At 44.8% G+C, this 18,774-nt stretch overlaps 1 protein-coding gene across 1 annotated transcript in view; it reads left to right on the forward strand.

Annotated features, from left to right (window-relative positions):
• Nucleotides 1-3,496: 3,496 nt before the first annotated feature.
• The window catches only part of LOC135289061 (uncharacterized), a 45,929-nt gene continuing 30,651 nt past the window's right edge, over nt 3,497-18,774 (forward strand). The window contains exon 1 of the mRNA XM_064402429.1: nt 3,497-5,446. Within this exon, the coding sequence (XP_064258499.1) occupies nt 3,608-5,446 (1,839 nt within the window). The 5' untranslated portion in view covers nt 3,497-3,607. The remainder of the gene's footprint in view (nt 5,447-18,774) is intronic.

An 18,774-nucleotide genomic window follows, 5' to 3' on the forward strand; every position in this document is an offset into this window, starting at 1 on the left:
TTTTTAGAAGGACAGGAAGGTTTGAAGCCAGTAATAAAAGGACTAGTAAAGGATGGGACATTAGAACCTTGTATGTCTCCTCATAATACCCCTATTCTCCCAGTAAAGAAGCCTAATGGAACTATAGATTGGTACAAGATTTACGGGAGGTTAACAAAAGAACTCAGACTAGTTACCCAGTGGTACCAAATCCCTACCCTCTTCTAAGTAAAGTCCCACCCCAGCATGTGGTTTAGTGTAGTGGATCTTAAAGATGCTTTTTGGGCTTGCCCACTAGCCAAGGAGAGCTGAGATATTTTTGCATTTGAATGGGGGGATCCAAAAACTGGGAGAAAGCAGCAATTGAGATGGACAAAATTACCACAGGGGTTCACTGAATCTCCAAACTTATTTGGGCAAGCTTTAGAAACAATACTACAAGCTTTCCCCACTCCTCCTGGAATACAAATTATCCAATATGTGGATGATCTTTTAACTGGGGAAGCTGAAGTTGAGGTTAGAGAGGCCACTATAAAAGTTTTGAATTTTCTCGGGGAAAAAGGATTAAGAGTATCAAAAGGGAAGCTCCAATTTGTAGAACCAGAGGTAAAATATCTGGGACACTTAATAAGTAATGGTAGCCGGAAGCTCAACCCAGAGAGAATTGCAGGAATTTTATTCCTTCCCCCTCCCTCTTCAAAGAGGGAAATCAGAAAACTTCTTGGATTATTGGTGTGATGGGAATATGACCTTTTTGTTCACTAAAAACAGGAGGGAATATATTGTAAATAAGTAACTGTCAGTTGGAATGTGATGACTGTGAGGGGAACATGACCTTGTTGTTCACTAGAAACCGGGGGGGAATATAGTGTAAATAAGTAACTGCCAGTTAGAATGTGATAACTAGCTTACGAACTTGAGAAACCGCAAAAGACAAACACTGCCGAGCTAATCAACCGCAAGTTGTTCCAAGTCTTAGGCTCAAGGAGAGAAAGCACGGAAGAAGACCATCAAGGACCTTCATCAGCGACCACCAGAAGGCAGGAGAAGACCCCCTGGCAGCAAAGCGAACATGCGCGGAGAGAGACACCGGAAGGAGGAAGGATGGGGGCATAAAAGGAGAACGGGACAACCCTCGGCGCGGTAGTTGGTGGAGCGAGGACTCCCCTGCCGCCCAGCGCTGCATTTTGCTTTTTCTTTTCTGTAATAATAAATTGGCTTTGAATTGGCTCCGATAGCCTGTTGTGCTCATTTATAACAGCTTGGTGCCGTGACTCGGATCGGAGGCTGCGGGGGATTCTCAGTCGCTGGGGGGGCGCCCCACCAGCTTGGTGGCCCCAGTGGCTGAAGAGTTCAGCCTCGGCCCCGACCGACGAACCCCGAAAAGAAGGAAAAGAGAAAGCAAAGGGAGATTAAGGGCCCAGGAAACCCCTTAAAGGTTTTGTGCACAAAGTCCGGATGAAGACGCGGGACGCGTAAGTATTACGGGATCCGTCCGGGTGGGGTTGGGATCCCGGAGTGCGGCGAGTGCGTGGTGTGTGTGTGTGGAGGGCTGGCAGCCGGACTCTCCAAGCGAGTGTGGACCCTTAGTAGTGCGGTTCCCATAGATTCGCGAGGGCTTGGGCCACGAACCAGGGGAAGCGAAAGTTGATTGTGTGAAAGAAGGCACTCCGGAAGAATGGGACAGGGGAAGAGTAAGCCCCCTGTCGATGTAAAACTCCCTCTGATTCCTAGGGAGAGTCCTTTAGGATTTTTAATAGAGAACTGGCAACATTTTCCAGGCACACAAGGCAAGGATAAGGCTAAAATGATTCACTATTGTGTTGAAGTATGGGGAGGAAAGGAGATTTCAAAAGGTGTATTTTGGCCTATATTCGGATCCTCAGAGGATTGGGTAAGGCAAATCCTGAATATTTGGGTAAACAGCAAGAAACCCCCCTGTACTAAAGAAGAAAGTGATTATGCAAAGGTGTGCGTGGAAAAACCAGAAGTGTTTCTTTTTAAACTCTCTGAAGTGCCAAAAGGGAAAAAGAGCAGGAAAAAGGGAAGTAGACCAGAAGAAACCCTAGTGCCTCCCCCACCCTATGTACCCCCACCCCAGGAACAGGAAGTGGCAGCCCCTCCGAATGCACTGACAGGGACAGACTCAGATTCGGATGGACCTGAGTATACAGGACCAGCGACCCGAAGTCGAACCAAAAAGGGTTTATACCCCTTAAGGGAGATGCCTATGGGGGGACCACAGGCAGGTATAGGGTTTGTGTCGGTGCCCCTGAGCTCGGGAGATGTCAGGGAATTTAAGAAAGAAATGGGACACCTCTTGGAGGATCCGCTTGGGGTTGCTGAACGGGTAGACCAATTTTTAGGGCCCAACATGTATACCTGGGAAGAATTACAATCTATACTGAACATTTTATTTACGGCAGAAGAGAAAAATATGATTAGAAGGGAAGGGATGCGCATTTGGGATACGCAGCATGCGCAGGGGCCGGCAGCAGACATAAAATGGCCATTACAAAACCCCAATTGGGACCATCAAAACCTGGCCCATAGGGTCCACATGCAGGATCTCAGAACAATAATCGTGCAAGGAATTAGGGAATCTGTTCCGAGAGGGCAGAATATTAACAAAGCCTTTAATGAAAGACAAAAGAAGGATGAGACCCCCACCGAATGGCTGGAGAGACTGAGAAAGAACTTTCAGTTATACTCAGGAATGGATCCGGATGGGCAGATGGGGCAGGCAGTACTAAAGGTACATTTTGTTTCCAAATCCTGGGAAGACATCAGAAAGAAAATACAAAAGTTGGAAGATTGGCAAGATAGAGGATTAGATGAGTTGTTAAGGGAAGCTCAGAAAGTGTACGTGAGGAGGGAAGACGAGAGAGATAGGAGGCAGGCTCGGATAATGGTGGCAGCTGTGCGCGAAAGCCAGGGGTTAGATAGGAGATTCGAGCAGAGCAGAAGGGAACCGAGACGGAACGAACCATCCCCAGGGAAGTGGAAAGGTCCAAGGGAAAAGCAGGAGTTAAAGGTGTGTTTTTACTGCGGGAGAAGAGGACACTTTAAGAGGGAGTGCCGGATGCGGATCCGAGATGAGAAGGAGTTCAAGGAGGATTAGGGGGGTCAGGGGCTCTACCTCTTGGGGACCCAGAAACATCAAAGGGAGCCCTTGATAAAATTGAAGGTGGGTCCCCAGGGCCAGGAAGTTATCTTCCTGGTCGACACTGGAGCTGAGAGATCTACGCTCCAGTCGTTACCTAAAGGGTGTAAATTATCAAAAGAAACTGCCACGGTAGTGGGAGCAAAAGGGGAACCTTTTGAAGTTAAGATAATAAAGGAAGTACCGGTGGAATCAGATTCCAAAATGGGTATTGGAAACTTTTTATTAGTACCAGAATCAGACTATAACCTATTAGGTAGAGACATGATTGTAGAATTAGGCATTCAAATCGAAGTGGTAGAACAGGAGATTCAGATCAAGCTGTGCCCCTTAAGATTAGAGGATGAGAAGAAAATTAACCCTGAAGTATGGTATAGTCCTGACAGTGCCGGAAGACTGGAAATTACTCCCTTTAAAGTAACAATTAGAAACCCGGAGATTCCAGTAAGAATAAAACAGTACCCGATGTCCTTGGAAGGGAGAAAAGGGTTGAAACCAGAGATTGACCGACTAATCAGTCAAGGATTGTTGGAACCTTGCATGTCTCCTTATAATACTCCAATTCTCCCTGTAAAGAAACCAAACGGGTCCTATCGCCTAGTACATGACCTGAGGGAAATAAATAAGAGAACAATAGCTAGATTTCCGGTGGTAGCAAACCCTTATACATTATTGAGTAAACTAAGCCCGGACAACCACTGGTATAGTGTAATAGACCTAAAGGATGCCTTTTGGGCTTGTCCCTTGGATGAGGCAAGTAGAGATTACTTTGCCTTTGAATGGGAAGATCCAGAAACTGGAAGGAAACAACAACTCAGATGGACAGTATTACCCCAAGGATTTACAGAATCCCCGAACTTATTTGGACAAGCCTTAGAACAAATTCTAGAGAATTACCAGACAGATGCTGGAGTAACCCTGATACAATATGTAGATGATTTATTATTAGCAGGAAAAGAAGAGGAAGAAGTAAGAAGAGAAAGTATAAGGCTTTTAAATTTCCTGGGACTTAAAGGTTTAAAGGTTTCAAGGGCTAAATTACAGTTTGTGGAAGAAGAAGTAAAGTATTTAGGGCACTATTTGAGACGGGGTGAGAAAAGAATAGACCCAGAAAGGGTACAGGCTATTTTATCATTACCAATACCCAAGAATAAGAGACAAATCAGGCAAATCTTGGGTTTAACAGGGTACTGTAGACAGTGGATTGAAAACTACAGTAGCAAGGCCAGATTCTTGTATCAAAAACTGACTCAGGATGGATTGATGAAATGGACTCAAGAGGATACTGAAAATTTGAAGGAACTGAAGGAAAGTTTAGTACATGCCCCTGTTTTAAGCCTCCCTGATTTAAAAAGACCCTTTTATTTATTTGTCAATATAGAGGGAGGAGTTGCCTTCGGGGTACTTACCCAAGAATGGGCAGACAAAAAGAAACCTGTAGCGTATTTATCAAAACTTTTGGACCCCGTAAGCAGAGGATGGCCCACATGTTTACAAATATTGGCTGGATGCGCCTTACTAGTTGAAGAAGCTAAGAAAATTACCTTCAACAGTAGCCTTAAGGTTTACTCTCCCCATAATATCAGGAGTGTAATGCAACAGAAAGTGGACAAATGGATATCTGATGCTAGGCTCCTAAAATATGAAGGGATTTTACTAGAAGCACCAAATTTTACCCTAGAAACAACTGCAATTCAAAATCCAGCTACCTTTTTGTTCGGGAGCATAGAGCAAGAACCTTTAACACACAATTGCTTGATAACTATTGAGGAACAAACCAAGATCAGGCCTGATCTGGAAGAAGAAGAATTAGATAAAGGAGAAAGGTTGTTTGTAGATGGATCCTCCCGGGTGATAGAGGGGAAACGGCAATCAGGGTACGCCATCATTGGGGGCAAAGGCTTACAAGTAGTGGAATCAGGGGCCTTGGATAAATCTTGGTCAGCACAAGCCTGTGAACTGTACGCCATCCTTCGGGCTTTAAAACTTTTAAAAGGAAAAGAGGGAACAATATATACTAATTCTAAATATGGGTTTGGGGTAGTACATACCTTCGGAAAACTATGGGAAGAAAGGGGACTAATCAACTCACAAGGGAAGGGATTAGTTCACCAGCAATTGATAGCTGGGGTATTGCAAGCCCTGAGGGGGCCAAAAAGGATAGCTGTAGTACATCTGAAAGGCCACCAAACAGGAACAGACCTCAAGACTAGGGGTAATAATGCAGCAGATCAGGAGGCAAAACGGGCAGCAGCAAGGGAAATGGTTTTAAGGGAAAACTCAGGAGAGCAAGATAGACAAAGGGCAAATACAGAATTAGTCTTCACCCCCGAAGAGGAGGATAAGTTAAAAAAACTAGAATTGTCCAAGAATAATGGGAAATGGATAACCCAGGATGGGCGGGAAATATTACCCAAAGCAGTAGCCCAACGAATTCTGTATAAATTACACCAAAGCACACACTGGGGAGCCCAAGGGTTAGCAGACCATTTCGCAACTAAGTACATGACTATTGGGTTACACGACATTGCTAAGTATATCACCAAGAGCTGTCCCACTTGTTTACGGGTTAATCGAAGCAACTTGAGGAAACTACCTCCTGGAGGGCGGCCTTTAGCAAAAAGGCCATTTTCGAATATACAAATTGATTTTACAGAACTACCTAAAGTGGGGCGAATCAGATACCTTTTGGTGATAGTAGACCACCTTACACACTATGTGGAGGCGTTCCCAACTACTAGAGAAACTGCCCAAACTGTAGTAAAAACCTTGCTAGAAGAAATAGTACCAAGGTATGGGGTACCTGAGACTATAGATTCAGATAAAGGGCCACATTTTACCTCAAAGGTAACACAAGATTTGGCTAATGCACTGGGAATAAAATGGGAACAACATACCCCCTATCATCCTCAAAGCTCGGGACGGGTGGAGAGAATGAATGGGGAAATAAAAAAGCAATTAACCAAATTAGTATTAGAGACCAAGTTGTCATGGGTAAAATGTATACCGCTGGCCCTGCTGAATGTTAGGACACAACCACGAGCAGATATGGGCCTATCTCCTTTTGAAATGTTGTATGGGATGCCTTATAACCTAGAAAAGGTACAGTCAAATCCCAATATAAGTGATCAGAATTTGAACCACTACCTAACTATTTTGGCAAAGTACAGAAAAAGTTTGTGGGAAAAAGGAATGTGGGCCCAGAGACCTCCTCTAAATCTTGTATTACACCAGGTTCAGCCAGGAGACTGGGTGTTAATCAAGAGCTGGAAAGAAAACCCTTTAACCCCAAAGTGGGAAGGCCCATATCTCACCCTGCTTACCACAGACACTGCTGTACGGACAGCCGAAAGAGGGTGGACTCACGCCAGCAGAATAAAAGGACCAGTGAACCCTTCCAACTTCCCTGAACATCCACAGAACCCTCAGTGGAGAATAAAAGGACCCCCAGACGGCCTAAAACTAACTCTCACTAAAACCCCAGAAATGGGACATCACCCTGATGACTGAGCAATGGGAAAGACTGGGACGGGCTGACCAAAGGAGAGTCCAACAGAAACTGTCATTAATTCTGCAGCCATATTTACTAAGTTTAGCACGCTTTAATTCGGCAGCTCGAGAGGCCATAACGAACCCCCCGGACAACTGGGTTTGGTGGATTGAGACTTATAAATATCAGGAAGAACCTTCGTTCCGACCCCTTAGACGCAGTCCATGTTGTAATTGCGGCAAGGAGTGCTGCGAAGCATGGGTAGCGTTCAGGTGCGGGGGTTGCCATAAAGTGTATTTATTGGACAGTACAAAGGGTATTGAATGAATTGCGGTGTGGGCAATGTCGGAGTAGAGACCTCAGAGAGGACGACTGGAGTCTTGCACTAGAGCAGGAAAATAGAGTACCCTATTCTCAATTTAGGGCAGTTTATGAAACCCCAGAACAATTGTTATTAGCCTGGGCTCGATGGGAAGTCAAAGGATGGCTGCGTAAGTGTTCAGAGATAGCTCACTCTCTCATAGTGAGTACTAAGTGTTTATATACGGTTCCCTCCCTGAGAACTTCAGTAATAGGACCTATCCCAGAGGGCAAGACTCCAGAGGACGTTTTAGCGGACCGGGTTGCGAAATTATACTTATAGCTGATAACTGTAAACTTAGTTGTAAGGAGAAGTGGTGGATTCACTGCCAGAGGGGGAGGGGTTCCCCGAGGTGTACACCCACCCTGTCGGGAATAATAGAGGGATCTAACCAACCGAGGTTTTGAAATATAAAGTAGCCACCTGGGAATTAAGAAAGAGACCCCTTGCGTGGCGGAAAATCTATCCTAAAGAAATGGATCCAGAGCTTTACTGTTATCACCCTATCGAGCCCTTTATTCTGCCTGCTGTCGATATTTTAGAGACCAAGTGCCAGAAAGAAAGTGGGAGAGAGGAGTTGAACCCATCCCCGAGGAGAATTCTTGCTGCCGAGAAGATGAGTTACCCCGTAGCTCGGAGCAACCGAGTTGACGGGTTAGGCAGAGGAATGATCCATGGGGAAGGGCGACTCTTACACGGCACCAGAAATAAAGACCACAATATGACGATGGCGAAACTGGGCGAGGGGAATAACAGAGGGGAGAAGGCAAAGCAGAGAACTAATAGAATGAACCACTCTGGCAGTAGGTCCTTCCATTTTTCCAGGTGGGGCTGGAACGTGTGGATAATGCTAATGATGTCTGGGGCAAAAGCCAGCGTGTCGCACGAGCCCTTTAAATGGTCTCTAGTTAGATGGGAAGATCAGAAAGTAATCAAGAACCTTACCCAACCAGGAGCCCCGGCCTTTTGTGTTTACTTAACTGAATTGCTCACCATATGGCCCGGAGATGTTCCAACAAGCCCCCACAACCCCCAGAGACGATATAAAGCCTTTTACATGTGTCCAGCCTCGAATCCCGGGAAGTCTTATTGTAATTACCCTGGATATAATTATTGTGCATATTGGGGATGTGAGACTATAGCACTGGGATTCTCCCCCGGAGGAGGGCCAGATAGATACTTAAGGGTGAACCGTGGGCCCCCAGGATGTCAGGACCCACGTTATGGGTATGATGGGATAATACAGGGAGGAAACTCGCAGTGGTGCCAGTACATATGTTTAAATGTAACACAACCTGAAGATTCTAGTTGGTTCATGGGGAGAACATGGGGTCTACAACTCTGGGAACCAGGAAGGGATAGAGGAGGGATGATTTTGATAAAGAAGGAGGCAGCACCAGTAGATAGTCGAGCGGTGGGGCCTAATAGCTTAATAACTGGAGGAATACAGAATGCAAACACCTCCGAGGTAGAAAATTCCACCGCGGGATCAAGTGAGTGGCCACTAACTGACCAAATCACCCAAGAGCATAGCGGGTTATGGAAAGTAATGCAAGCAGCATTTGGAGTTTTAAACCATACAAACCCAAATTTGACAAAGGAATGTTGGTTGTGCTTTGCTGTTGCTCCTCCCTTCTGCGAGGCTATAGGTACTACAGCAGAGCTTCGCAGAATTAATGGATCTAATCCACGAGAATGTTATTGGAAAAAGGGAACAGATAGAACTCCAGGTATATCAGTAGCTCAAGTAACAGGGAAAGGGAAATGTATAGGGAAGATCCCCAAGGACAAACAACATTTGTGTAACATTATAGCAGACACCGGAAAAGGAAAAGGACAACCCTCTCAATGGCTCCTCCCGGCAGAGAATGCCAAATGGGTGTGTAATACTTTGGGAATAACTCCATGCATATCCATACCTCATTTTAACGAATCTTCCGAGTACTGCATACAGGCGGTGATACTCCCCCGGGTTATATATCACCCAAAGGAGTACGTATACGAACATCAGACCGTGTCCGAATATCATTTGATGAAAAGGGAGCCCTTCACAGCCTCAGCTCTCACGTTAGCTATATTGCTAGGGATAGGAGGAGCAGGAGTAGGAACAGGGGCAGCCGCTCTAGTAAACCAGCAGAAGGGAATGAGGGACCTAAGAGTGTCAGTAGACGAGGATTTAAGTAGAATTGAAAAGGCCATAGATGGACTAGTAAAATCAGTAAGATCATTATCAGAAGTAGTGCTCCAGAATAGACGAGGGTTAGACTTACTGTTTTTGCAACAAGGAGGGCTGTGTGCAGCATTACGAGAGGAATGTTGCATGTATGCAGATCACACTGGAATAGTAATAGATACCATGGCCGAGCTCAGGAAGCAATTGGAAAAACGTAAAAAGGAAAGGGAAGCGCAGCAAAACTGGTATGAATCATGGTTCAACCACTCTCCTTGGCTCACAACACTCTTGTCCACTATAGCAGGACCCCTAATATTATCCATCTTAACATTGACCTTTGGGCCCTGTATTTTCAACAAACTAATTAACATAGTAAAAGGAAGATTAGAGGCTGCCCATCTCATGCTCATTAGGGCGAAATATGAACCTTTGAATGGAGGGGAGACAGAGGATTACCTGGAACTCAGCAGAAGGGAGCTTGCCAGATTCAGTGAACAAAAAGAGTAAAATAGAAGAAGGGGGGATTGTGATGGGAATATGACCTTTTTGTTCACTAAAAACAGGAGGGAATATATTGTAAATAAGTAACTGTCAGTTGGAATGTGATGACTGTGAGGGGAACATGACCTTGTTGTTCACTAGAAACCGGGGGGGAATATAGTGTAAATAAGTAACTGCCAGTTAGAATGTGATAACTAGCTTACGAACTTGAGAAACCGCAAAAGACAAACACTGCCGAGCTAATCAACCGCAAGTTGTTCCAAGTCTTAGGCTCAAGGAGAGAAAGCACGGAAGAAGACCATCAAGGACCTTCATCAGCGACCACCAGAAGGCAGGAGAAGACCCCCTGGCAGCAAAGCAAACATGCGCGGAGAGAGACACCGGAAGGAGGAAGGATGGGGGCATAAAAGGAGAACGGGACAACCCTCGGCGCGGTAGTTGGTGGAGCGAGGACTCCCCTGCCGCCCAGCGCTGCATTTTGCTTTTTCTTTTCTGTAATAATAAATTGGCTTTGAATTGGCTCCGATAGCCTGTTGTGCTCATTTATAACAATTGGGATATTGTAAATTATGGATTGACAGGTATGCACAGGCAGTAAAATTTTTGTATGGAAAATTGACAGAGGGAGATGATATAAAGTGGACCGAAGAAGATTATGTTAAATTAGAAGTATTGAAGTTAAAACTGGCCTAAGTACCAGCTTTAAGCTTACCCTCATTAGAAAAACCCTTTCATCTGTACGTGAATGTCAAAAATGGGGTAGCTCATGGAGTTCTGGTTCAGCAGTGGGGAGGAGTAAAGAGACCAGTAGCTTATTTATCAAAGATGTTGGACCCAGTGAGCCACGGCTGGCCAGTATGTATTTAAGCTATAGCAGCTACTGCAATTCTGGTAGAAGAGAGTTGTCAGCTTACTTTTGGAAGTAAACTAATTGTGTGTACACCTCATGCAGTTCGAAATGTATTAAACCAGAAGGCTGAAAAATGGTCGACAGACTGTAGAATGTTAAAATATGAAGCAATCTTGATAGACAGTGATAACCTGACACTAGAAGTAAACAGAAGTTTAAATCCAGCTCAATTCTTATATGGAGAACCAGTAGGTAACCTAATACTTAATTGTTTAGAAATTATCCAATACCAAACATAAGTTTGGGAAGATCTTGAAGAACAAGCCCTTTCAGAAGAGGAAACAATATATGTGGATGGTTCCTCCAGATGTCTACAAGGAAAAAGAATGTCAGGGTATGAAGTAGTTGATGGAAAAAACATGCAAACTATTGAAAAAGGAAAATTACCTTCAAACTGGTCAGCTCAAACTTGTGAATTATATGCTCTAAAAAGGGCACTGGAATATTTAGCACACAAGAAAGGAACTATATATACTGATTCAAGGTATGCCTTTGGAGCAGTACATAACTTTGGAAAAATTTGGGAAGAAAGGGGATTACTTAATTCAAGAGGAAAGGGATTAGTACATGAGGCACTCATTTTAGAGGTTTTAGAGGCATTAAAATTACCTGAAGAGATAGCTATAGTACATATTAAGGGACACCAAAAGGGAATGATCCCAGAACTAAGAAGAAATAATTTGGCAGATCAAGAGGCTAAAGATGTAGCAGAAAATGGGGCCTAAAGAGTAATGTTAATTTTAACTCAAAATAAGGAAAAATTGGAAATTCCAAAGTTTAGTGAAGCAGAGAAAAAAGAATTAAAGATAGGAGGAGAGCAAGATGAATCTGGGAAATGGAAACTTCCTGATGGAAGACAATTACTTAATAAAACACATACCAGGAAAATATTAGAAGATATGCATCAGAAAACCCATTGGGGTACTCAGGCTTTGTGTGATCATTTTTTAAGGAATATGGGTGCATTGGGATTTTTGGAGTAGCAAAGCAAGTAACTGAAAGATGTATAGCTTGGCAAACGATAAATAAAAAGGTGATAAGAAAAACAACATTAGTGAAATAAATGGGCAGGAGATCTTTCTCCTTTTTAATGCCTTTATTAAGAAGAATCAGCTCAGGTGGGAAGAAATCGACGGGTTGCGCCCTCGCCGCCGCTGCTCCCAGGCGTGGCACGAAGCAGGAGGATGATGCAGTTTTGTCCGCTGGTCTGCAGACAGAACTGGGGACTCTGTCCTCACGGGAGAGTCGTTGAGTCCTTAGTTTGTTGGTTTAGAAACCCGGGGGGTCTCTTTAATCAGTTTCTTTTCAAGTTAGAGTGAGAAATAAAAAGATTCAAGCAGGTACGGGACAATGCTCCCATCCTCAGACGTCACTCTAAGTCACTTATGGCTCGTGATTTTAGGGGTTTTTCTTATAAAAACTGTAAAACTGTAACAATCCAGGGTGCACTGCGTTTCTCATTTGCATGTTGTCTCTGGTGTCACTGTTCATCTCTTTACCCTGGAGGGTTTCCCTTGGTATCTTCTTGGCATGCAGCCAGCATCAGGGAAACAATCAGTTAATCACCCACCATCAACGAGTGATTAAGGGCTTTTCTTCGCAGGGAACCTAAAGAAGTCTGACTCGGTCTGGCTTGGTTTTTTTAACTCTGAAACTTAAAAAAAATTACAACTTTCTATTCATAACAGTAGGAGGTCATGAGTTAGCTCTTCAACCATTTCAAAGTATCCAAGTAGATTTTACTGAACTTTCTTAAGTACAAAGATGAAAGTATTTATTAGTAATGACAGACCATCTAACTCATTGGGTGGAAGCAGTTCCCACTGCCAGTGCCACAGCCAACATGGTATGTAAAACCCTTTTGGAACAGATTATTAAATATTAGTTTTTACCAATATTACTGAACAGGATGTGCCTTGGCTTGTCTGGTCCCTGCTGCTGAACCAAATAGCGGCACCTGTGGTCTTTTCTCCCCAGAGGCACTATTTGGCTACCTGTGGATCACAGCTGGGCATGCTGGGACAAGTCCAGGCATGTCTGAGCTCCAGTGCTTACGGGCTAGAGCTTGTTAGTAGAAGAGGGTCACTCCTCAGGCCTCCCTGTGCTGGAGAAACCTTTTAAGGCGATGGTGAAGAAAGGAGTCGGTCCTGATGAAGGGTTTAATCCAGAGTTTTTATTCTGGACATGTTATGAATAGAAAGTTATATATTTTTAGGTTGCAGAGTTAAAAACAAGTCAGACCAGTTGCTGTAAGTTAGTCTCACTGCCAAAGAAGAGTTCTTCAATTACCTGTTAATGGCTGGTGATTAACCATTGTTCCCCTGATGCTGGCCGCTTGCCAGAGAGGGACACCAGGGCAGACCCTCCAGGTACGAAGAGGAGTGACATCAGAGCCAGTATGCAGATAAGAAATGCATTGCACCCCAAATTTTTACAGTTCTCCCAGGAAAACCCCTAAAATTACGAGCCAACAAGTGACCTAAGTGACGTCTAAGGATGGGAGCGTAGTCCCATACCTGCTTGGATCCTTTTTGCTTCTCACCCTAACCTGAAAAGATGTTGATTAAAGAGACGACCCGGGGTGTTAGACCAAAAAGCTGGAATCTGCTAATCTCCTGTGAGGATGGAATCCCCAGCTCTGCCTGCAGACAAGCAGACAAAGCTGCATCACCCTCCTTCTCCGTGCCACTCCTGGGAGCAGCGGCGGCGTGGGCGCGACCCGTCGATTTCTCCCCACCTGAGCTGATTCTTCTTAATAAAGGCATTAAAAAGGAGAAAGATCTCCTGCCCATTTATTTCAGGACGCATGGCCCCTGAATGTAGTAACAGCTCCACAAGGACTCCCCCAGCGCATGGCATGCTCGTCCTTTTTACCCTGGAGGGGGACGGGGGGAACCCAAGGACCACCAACCAGGTATGGGGCAAGGGGCGCTCAGGTGAGAAGGACACCTGGATGGGCCAATGGCCCCCCAGGGGGTGGAGAGCATCCTTTGAATCTGCTAATCACTTGACGCCCTTCTGGAATTTCTGGGTTGACCGACAGTATTCGGCAGAGGTCAGGGAGGGGGAAAGGAGAGGTGATTGACACACTTGGGGAAAGACCAGGGTAACTGCGGCAAACCATGACATCACACTGCAACATCTTCCCCTTGTTTTGTTTAAAATGAAGAGGACTGGGTTGGGAGGACAGAATGCTTGCCAAACCACAGTTGGTCAATTCATTCCTCCTTTTCAGGAGGGTCAGTATTTTCTACTGAGGCTTCCCGGTCTTCCATTGGAGCACTAGGGGCTTCCACATGGTAGACTTCAGGGGAGGAAGATGAGCTTGAAATTAGCTTGTAAACCATGCGGTTGATAAGACCAAAAACAATGCTAACAACTACAATAACAATAACTAGAATAAACAGTACTAACAACAGAGTTTTCAGAATAGATCCTGTTATAAGTAAAAATAAAAATTGACCCAATCGTAATAAAAATAAAAACAAAAAAATTTATTCGCAACCATATTACAGTCCCGACAGCCACCAATAAAAAAAATGACAGCGCAGACCCCCGGGGATACAGGCTGGGTGGATGCAGATCCGGCCTCTATCGCACCGAACCCCCCCTTCCTCTGCACCTGCTGCTTTGCAGGGACAGTTCTTATGCTCTTTTTCTTGCCTGTGGCAGAGTCCCTTTGTCTCCTTTCAAAGTTCATCATATTCATGTTGGTTTCTTTCTTCACTCAAAGCTGCACAAAACCTCGTCCAGGAAGAGACAGATGTTCCTCCTCCAGTTCCCGGAATCCTGTATTCAGGTGGAAGGTGTTGATGGCCCTGGTTATCTCAGATGTGTATCTTCATGGGCCATCATCACTGGGCGTCCTCGGGTACATGCCACCGTAAACGACCATCTCCTGTGCAGCAGAGTTTCCTTCATATGTTAATGACGAGTTCCACCCTTGTCAGCCAGCCGAGGTGTCACTCTAGGATTAAACCCTGGTCCCCCCTTTAATAGCATGTTTGATACATATATATCTATAATCCATTTGCACAAATTTCTATCATATCCCTAACAGATCCCAACCAGCCCGAGAGTTCCCAGCCCTTGAATAGTTCATTCAGCCAGTCGTCTGTTTCTCTCTTGATGTCATTCACGATGGTTTTCATTTTGTCAATTGTGGCATGGATGTTCTCTGCTTTTGATGACAAGTTGAGGCAGCAGAGACCTTCAAATTCTTCACAGCGATGGTTGTGTAGGAAGAGCAGATAGTCTATGGCTGCTCTGTTTTGAATGGTGGCTTGCCTGGTAATTTCCTTGTCTGATAAGAGGTCACTCAGGGCAGTAGAGGTGAGGTTTGCCTGTTTTGCAACCCAACATTCCAATCGGCCTAATTCTCCTATGCGTTTTGCTGCAGAGATCCACGGCAGAAGGACTGTAACTGCGGTGGCCTTAAGTCTGGACCAGTGAACAATTTCTGAATTACAATCTGGGTCTAATTGCCTTAGGTCTCTTTTTTGGATAGCAAATTTGAGTGTATTGTTTTTTATTTGCCAATGCATTAGATTTGTTCAATTTGGGGTAAACAGGCTCAGTTTGCCAAAGGTGCATGTACCTCCCAGCAGATGAGGGGGAGACCTGCCCATGCTCTGTCTCCACATATTAGAAACACACCTTTTGGGCGTTCATGGAGCTTATAACCACAATTTGATGAGTGCATGACTAGGACTGAGTTTTTGCACCAGTTTTTGTCTGTATATTGTGGGTTGCTAGGATGAGGATAGTTGTTAAGTTCAATTTCATAATGTGGTAACCAGGGTTTAAATTTAAAGTGAATGCAAAAGGTTGCATTCATGGAGCCCAAGAGATGGAATTCTTGTGGCTCCCTTTTTGCCACCAGTAACTGTCTTGCCCACTCCTGCCAAAACAGTAAAGGATTGTCAGCAGGGTAGTGACCAGGAGGAGGTGCAAATATGTTAACTTCATTGAAAGCGTGCCACGTTTCTTTTGGGAACTCTGCAGATTTAAAAGGAGCTCCCACCAGGCAAGTTGACAGGGGGTCAGAGGCTGTTGCTGTGGAGAGACAGATGTGATCCTGTCCAAGGGCTTTGGCCAAGGTGGTCCACACATTTGCTTTGGGCTGAAGGACTATCCAGGAGATCACTGGGAGAATGATCATGAGTAGGACGAGGAGCAGACTCAGCTTCATGGTGTCTCGAGACTGCACATGAACAGTGGGATCTAAACTGGTAAAAGGAAACTTAAGACAATATTATATTACAAACTATTCCAGATAGGAGGTGCACATGGAATTTCTTCCAGTGAGCACATGTGGTGTTTTCTCCTCCAGGCAGCATTAGCAACCTGGGGCGTTTCTGTAGACTTGCATGAGACCTTGGGGAAATAGGGCCTTACCCATTTTGAAGGAACCCACTTTAAACCAGAGAGGGTGGACAGACAGGGGTATCCACATCCCCATGTAACCAATTTGTAAGGTCCCACTGTCTTCCAAGTCTCAGGGTCTTTTAATAAGACTGGATGCTTTTCTTTCACCGACATCTGACTGCTCCCCCCAAAGTGGCCTACGATGGGCGGATTCAGGCTGTCAAAAGAACAGTTCAGAAATTGATTGTAAACAATGCTCTGGAAAACCGGATGTGGGGAGATTCCACTTTCAGGACCTGATGTTGCTGGTCCAGGACTCTTGATATCACAGTGAATCCTTTCTACTACAGCTTGACCTGTAGGGGAGTAGGGGATGCCTTTTCTGTGCCCTACTCCCCATTGCTGCAGGAATCTCCCAAATTCCTTGGATTTGTAAGTGGGCCCATTATCAGTTTTCAATTCCTTGGGGATGCCCATGAATGATAAAGCCTGTAGCAGGTGATTTATTGCATCAGAGGATTATTCTTCCATGTGTGGGCAGAGGCATAGACTGCCCCAGAAAAGGTATCTACACTGACATTAATGTATTTCTGTCATCCAAATGACTGTATATGTGTTACATCTGTTTGCACAGTTTACAACTGTTCAATCCCCTCGGGTTTGCTCCCGCACTTATCGTAGGGAGTGCATGTTGTTGGCAATTGGGGCATGTGGCCACAATCGCTTTGGCCTCTTCTTGAGTGATGTGAAACTGACGAACTAGAACAGGTGCATTTTGGTGGAAAAGCTGGTGGCTGACTTTTGCCTGTTCAGAAACATTTGGAAGAGGGGCCATCTCTGCATGCGCAGCAAGAGCATCTGTCCTTCTGTTGCTTTCAGCGATAAAACCTGGTCTTGGGGCTTGTCAGAACCCAGGACGTCCCCCTGACAGTCATGGATGATCTGAGCCCCAGCCAGGGGGCTTTGAAGCCCTGGCAGGGGGGTCGGAGACCCTGGCATGCAGCCAAAGACCCCTGTGGCTTTGAGTTCGACCCATGGAAAAAATTACCACCTTTGTATGAAGAATTAAAGGTCACAAAAGTTTAGATAACATAACGGTAGTTGTCACAGGGCAAAAGGTGAAACTTTTGAAGAATTTTACTATGGAGGCCCAGGGGCCAAAATGGAGGGATTTGGGCATTGTCCTGTTCTTCTCCCTTCCTCTTCCTAGTCTCCATCTTCTTGGTGATGGTGGCACTTTGGGATTGGTGTAGAGTAGAAAGTCACTGTCTAACATAGGTGATAGGTATTGGAACATAACTGTAAATATCGAATACGTAGGTTATAGTATAAAAGACAACACCAGCTCTGTGGGCAGGCAGTGTGCCTCAGACTGACCTGAAGAACAGACCCTGGCAGGCCAGACAGAAAACGTTTTAGATAAGAAATAATAAACAATCTTGAGAATGTGAGCCGAAGACTTCTGACTCCTTCTTCGACAGCTGGGTTGGGGAAAAGAGATTTTTTAACACTCCTCGGGGTCACCTCAACTAGAGGAGATCTCAAGAGGGGCTTTGTCATTCTCTTGGACCTTTGGTGACTGAAGTAAACCCACTCTATGATCAAGAAAGGGTCCCTCTGGCCCTGACCCTTTTTAGGTGTTTATTTTGTCTTAGGTGTTTGTTTCTGCTCCCACTGGAAAATGATTCCATGGAGGTGTGGCAACTTACCTGAGATGATAAATTTGAATGGCAGGTCAGGCCAACATCAGTTGGCCTTTCTTGTGGACATTGCTGTCTGAAATTTTTCTAGAGCTTTCTGTGCCTCTGGGGTAACAACCCTCGGGGAACTCGGGTCCTCTCCCCCTTTCAACAAATTGAAAAAAGGGGCAAGGTCTTTGTTGGTCAGACCTAGCCAGGGCCTTACCCAATTTAAAGACCCAAAGAACTTGTGGACATCCGCAAGGGTCTCGATCCTTGTTTTGATTTCTAATTTTTGAGGAACAATGGTCCTTTTTCCAATTTCCAAGCCCAAATACTTCCAAGATCGCATCTTTTGAGTTTTCTTTTCTTGGAGCTCGAACCCTGCAACAATCAACACATCAATCATTAGGTCAAGCGCATGGGTAAGTAAATCATCATTGGGGGCACACACAAGGATATAATCTATATTATGATAGATAATGGCCTTTTCTAAGGCTGCACGCACCGGGGACAGTAAGGAAGAGACATGCCATTGGTAGATTGATGGCGAGACCTTTATTCCCTGCAGAAGAACTTTTCAATGGTACCTTTGCCAAGGGGCTTCCCTGTTGATAGTAGGGACTGAGAATGCAAAACGCGGTGCATTGTCACGGTGTAGGGGAATTTGGAATAAACAATCTTTTATATCAATAATAGCTAATTTCCAATCTTGTGGAAGCATCACTGGGGATGGCATACCAGGTTGGACAGAACCTGTTGAGAATTTTTACAGGACAATGGACATGTACAACATATGCACAATCCAGCCTTCGTAGAAACTGAGTAAGGTAACCATGTCCTTGAAGGACACGAAAGGAGAAGAACATGCTCAAAAGCAGACAGTTCAGGATGCAAAGGCAGACAAGAAAACTGCAGTGAGACACCTGAAGAAGGAAGATTAAATAAAATTAACTGATATATTAAAATGCATGCGTAAAAGGATTTAACAAATAATATATTAGCTTGAGGCATGAACAATAGAAAACAGTATAAATATAGGTTGCTTTTTGTAATAAATCGGCTTCACTTGATCACACTGATCATGGCGTGATGTCCCGTTACTGATCCTCTGCAATATTTTGGCGCCCGAATGAGAGGGACCTGAAGAC

Source organism: Passer domesticus, chromosome W, assembly GCF_036417665.1.
Source record: "Passer domesticus isolate bPasDom1 chromosome W, bPasDom1.hap1, whole genome shotgun sequence".
In the NCBI taxonomy this organism is placed as follows: domain Eukaryota; kingdom Metazoa; phylum Chordata; class Aves; order Passeriformes; family Passeridae; genus Passer; species Passer domesticus.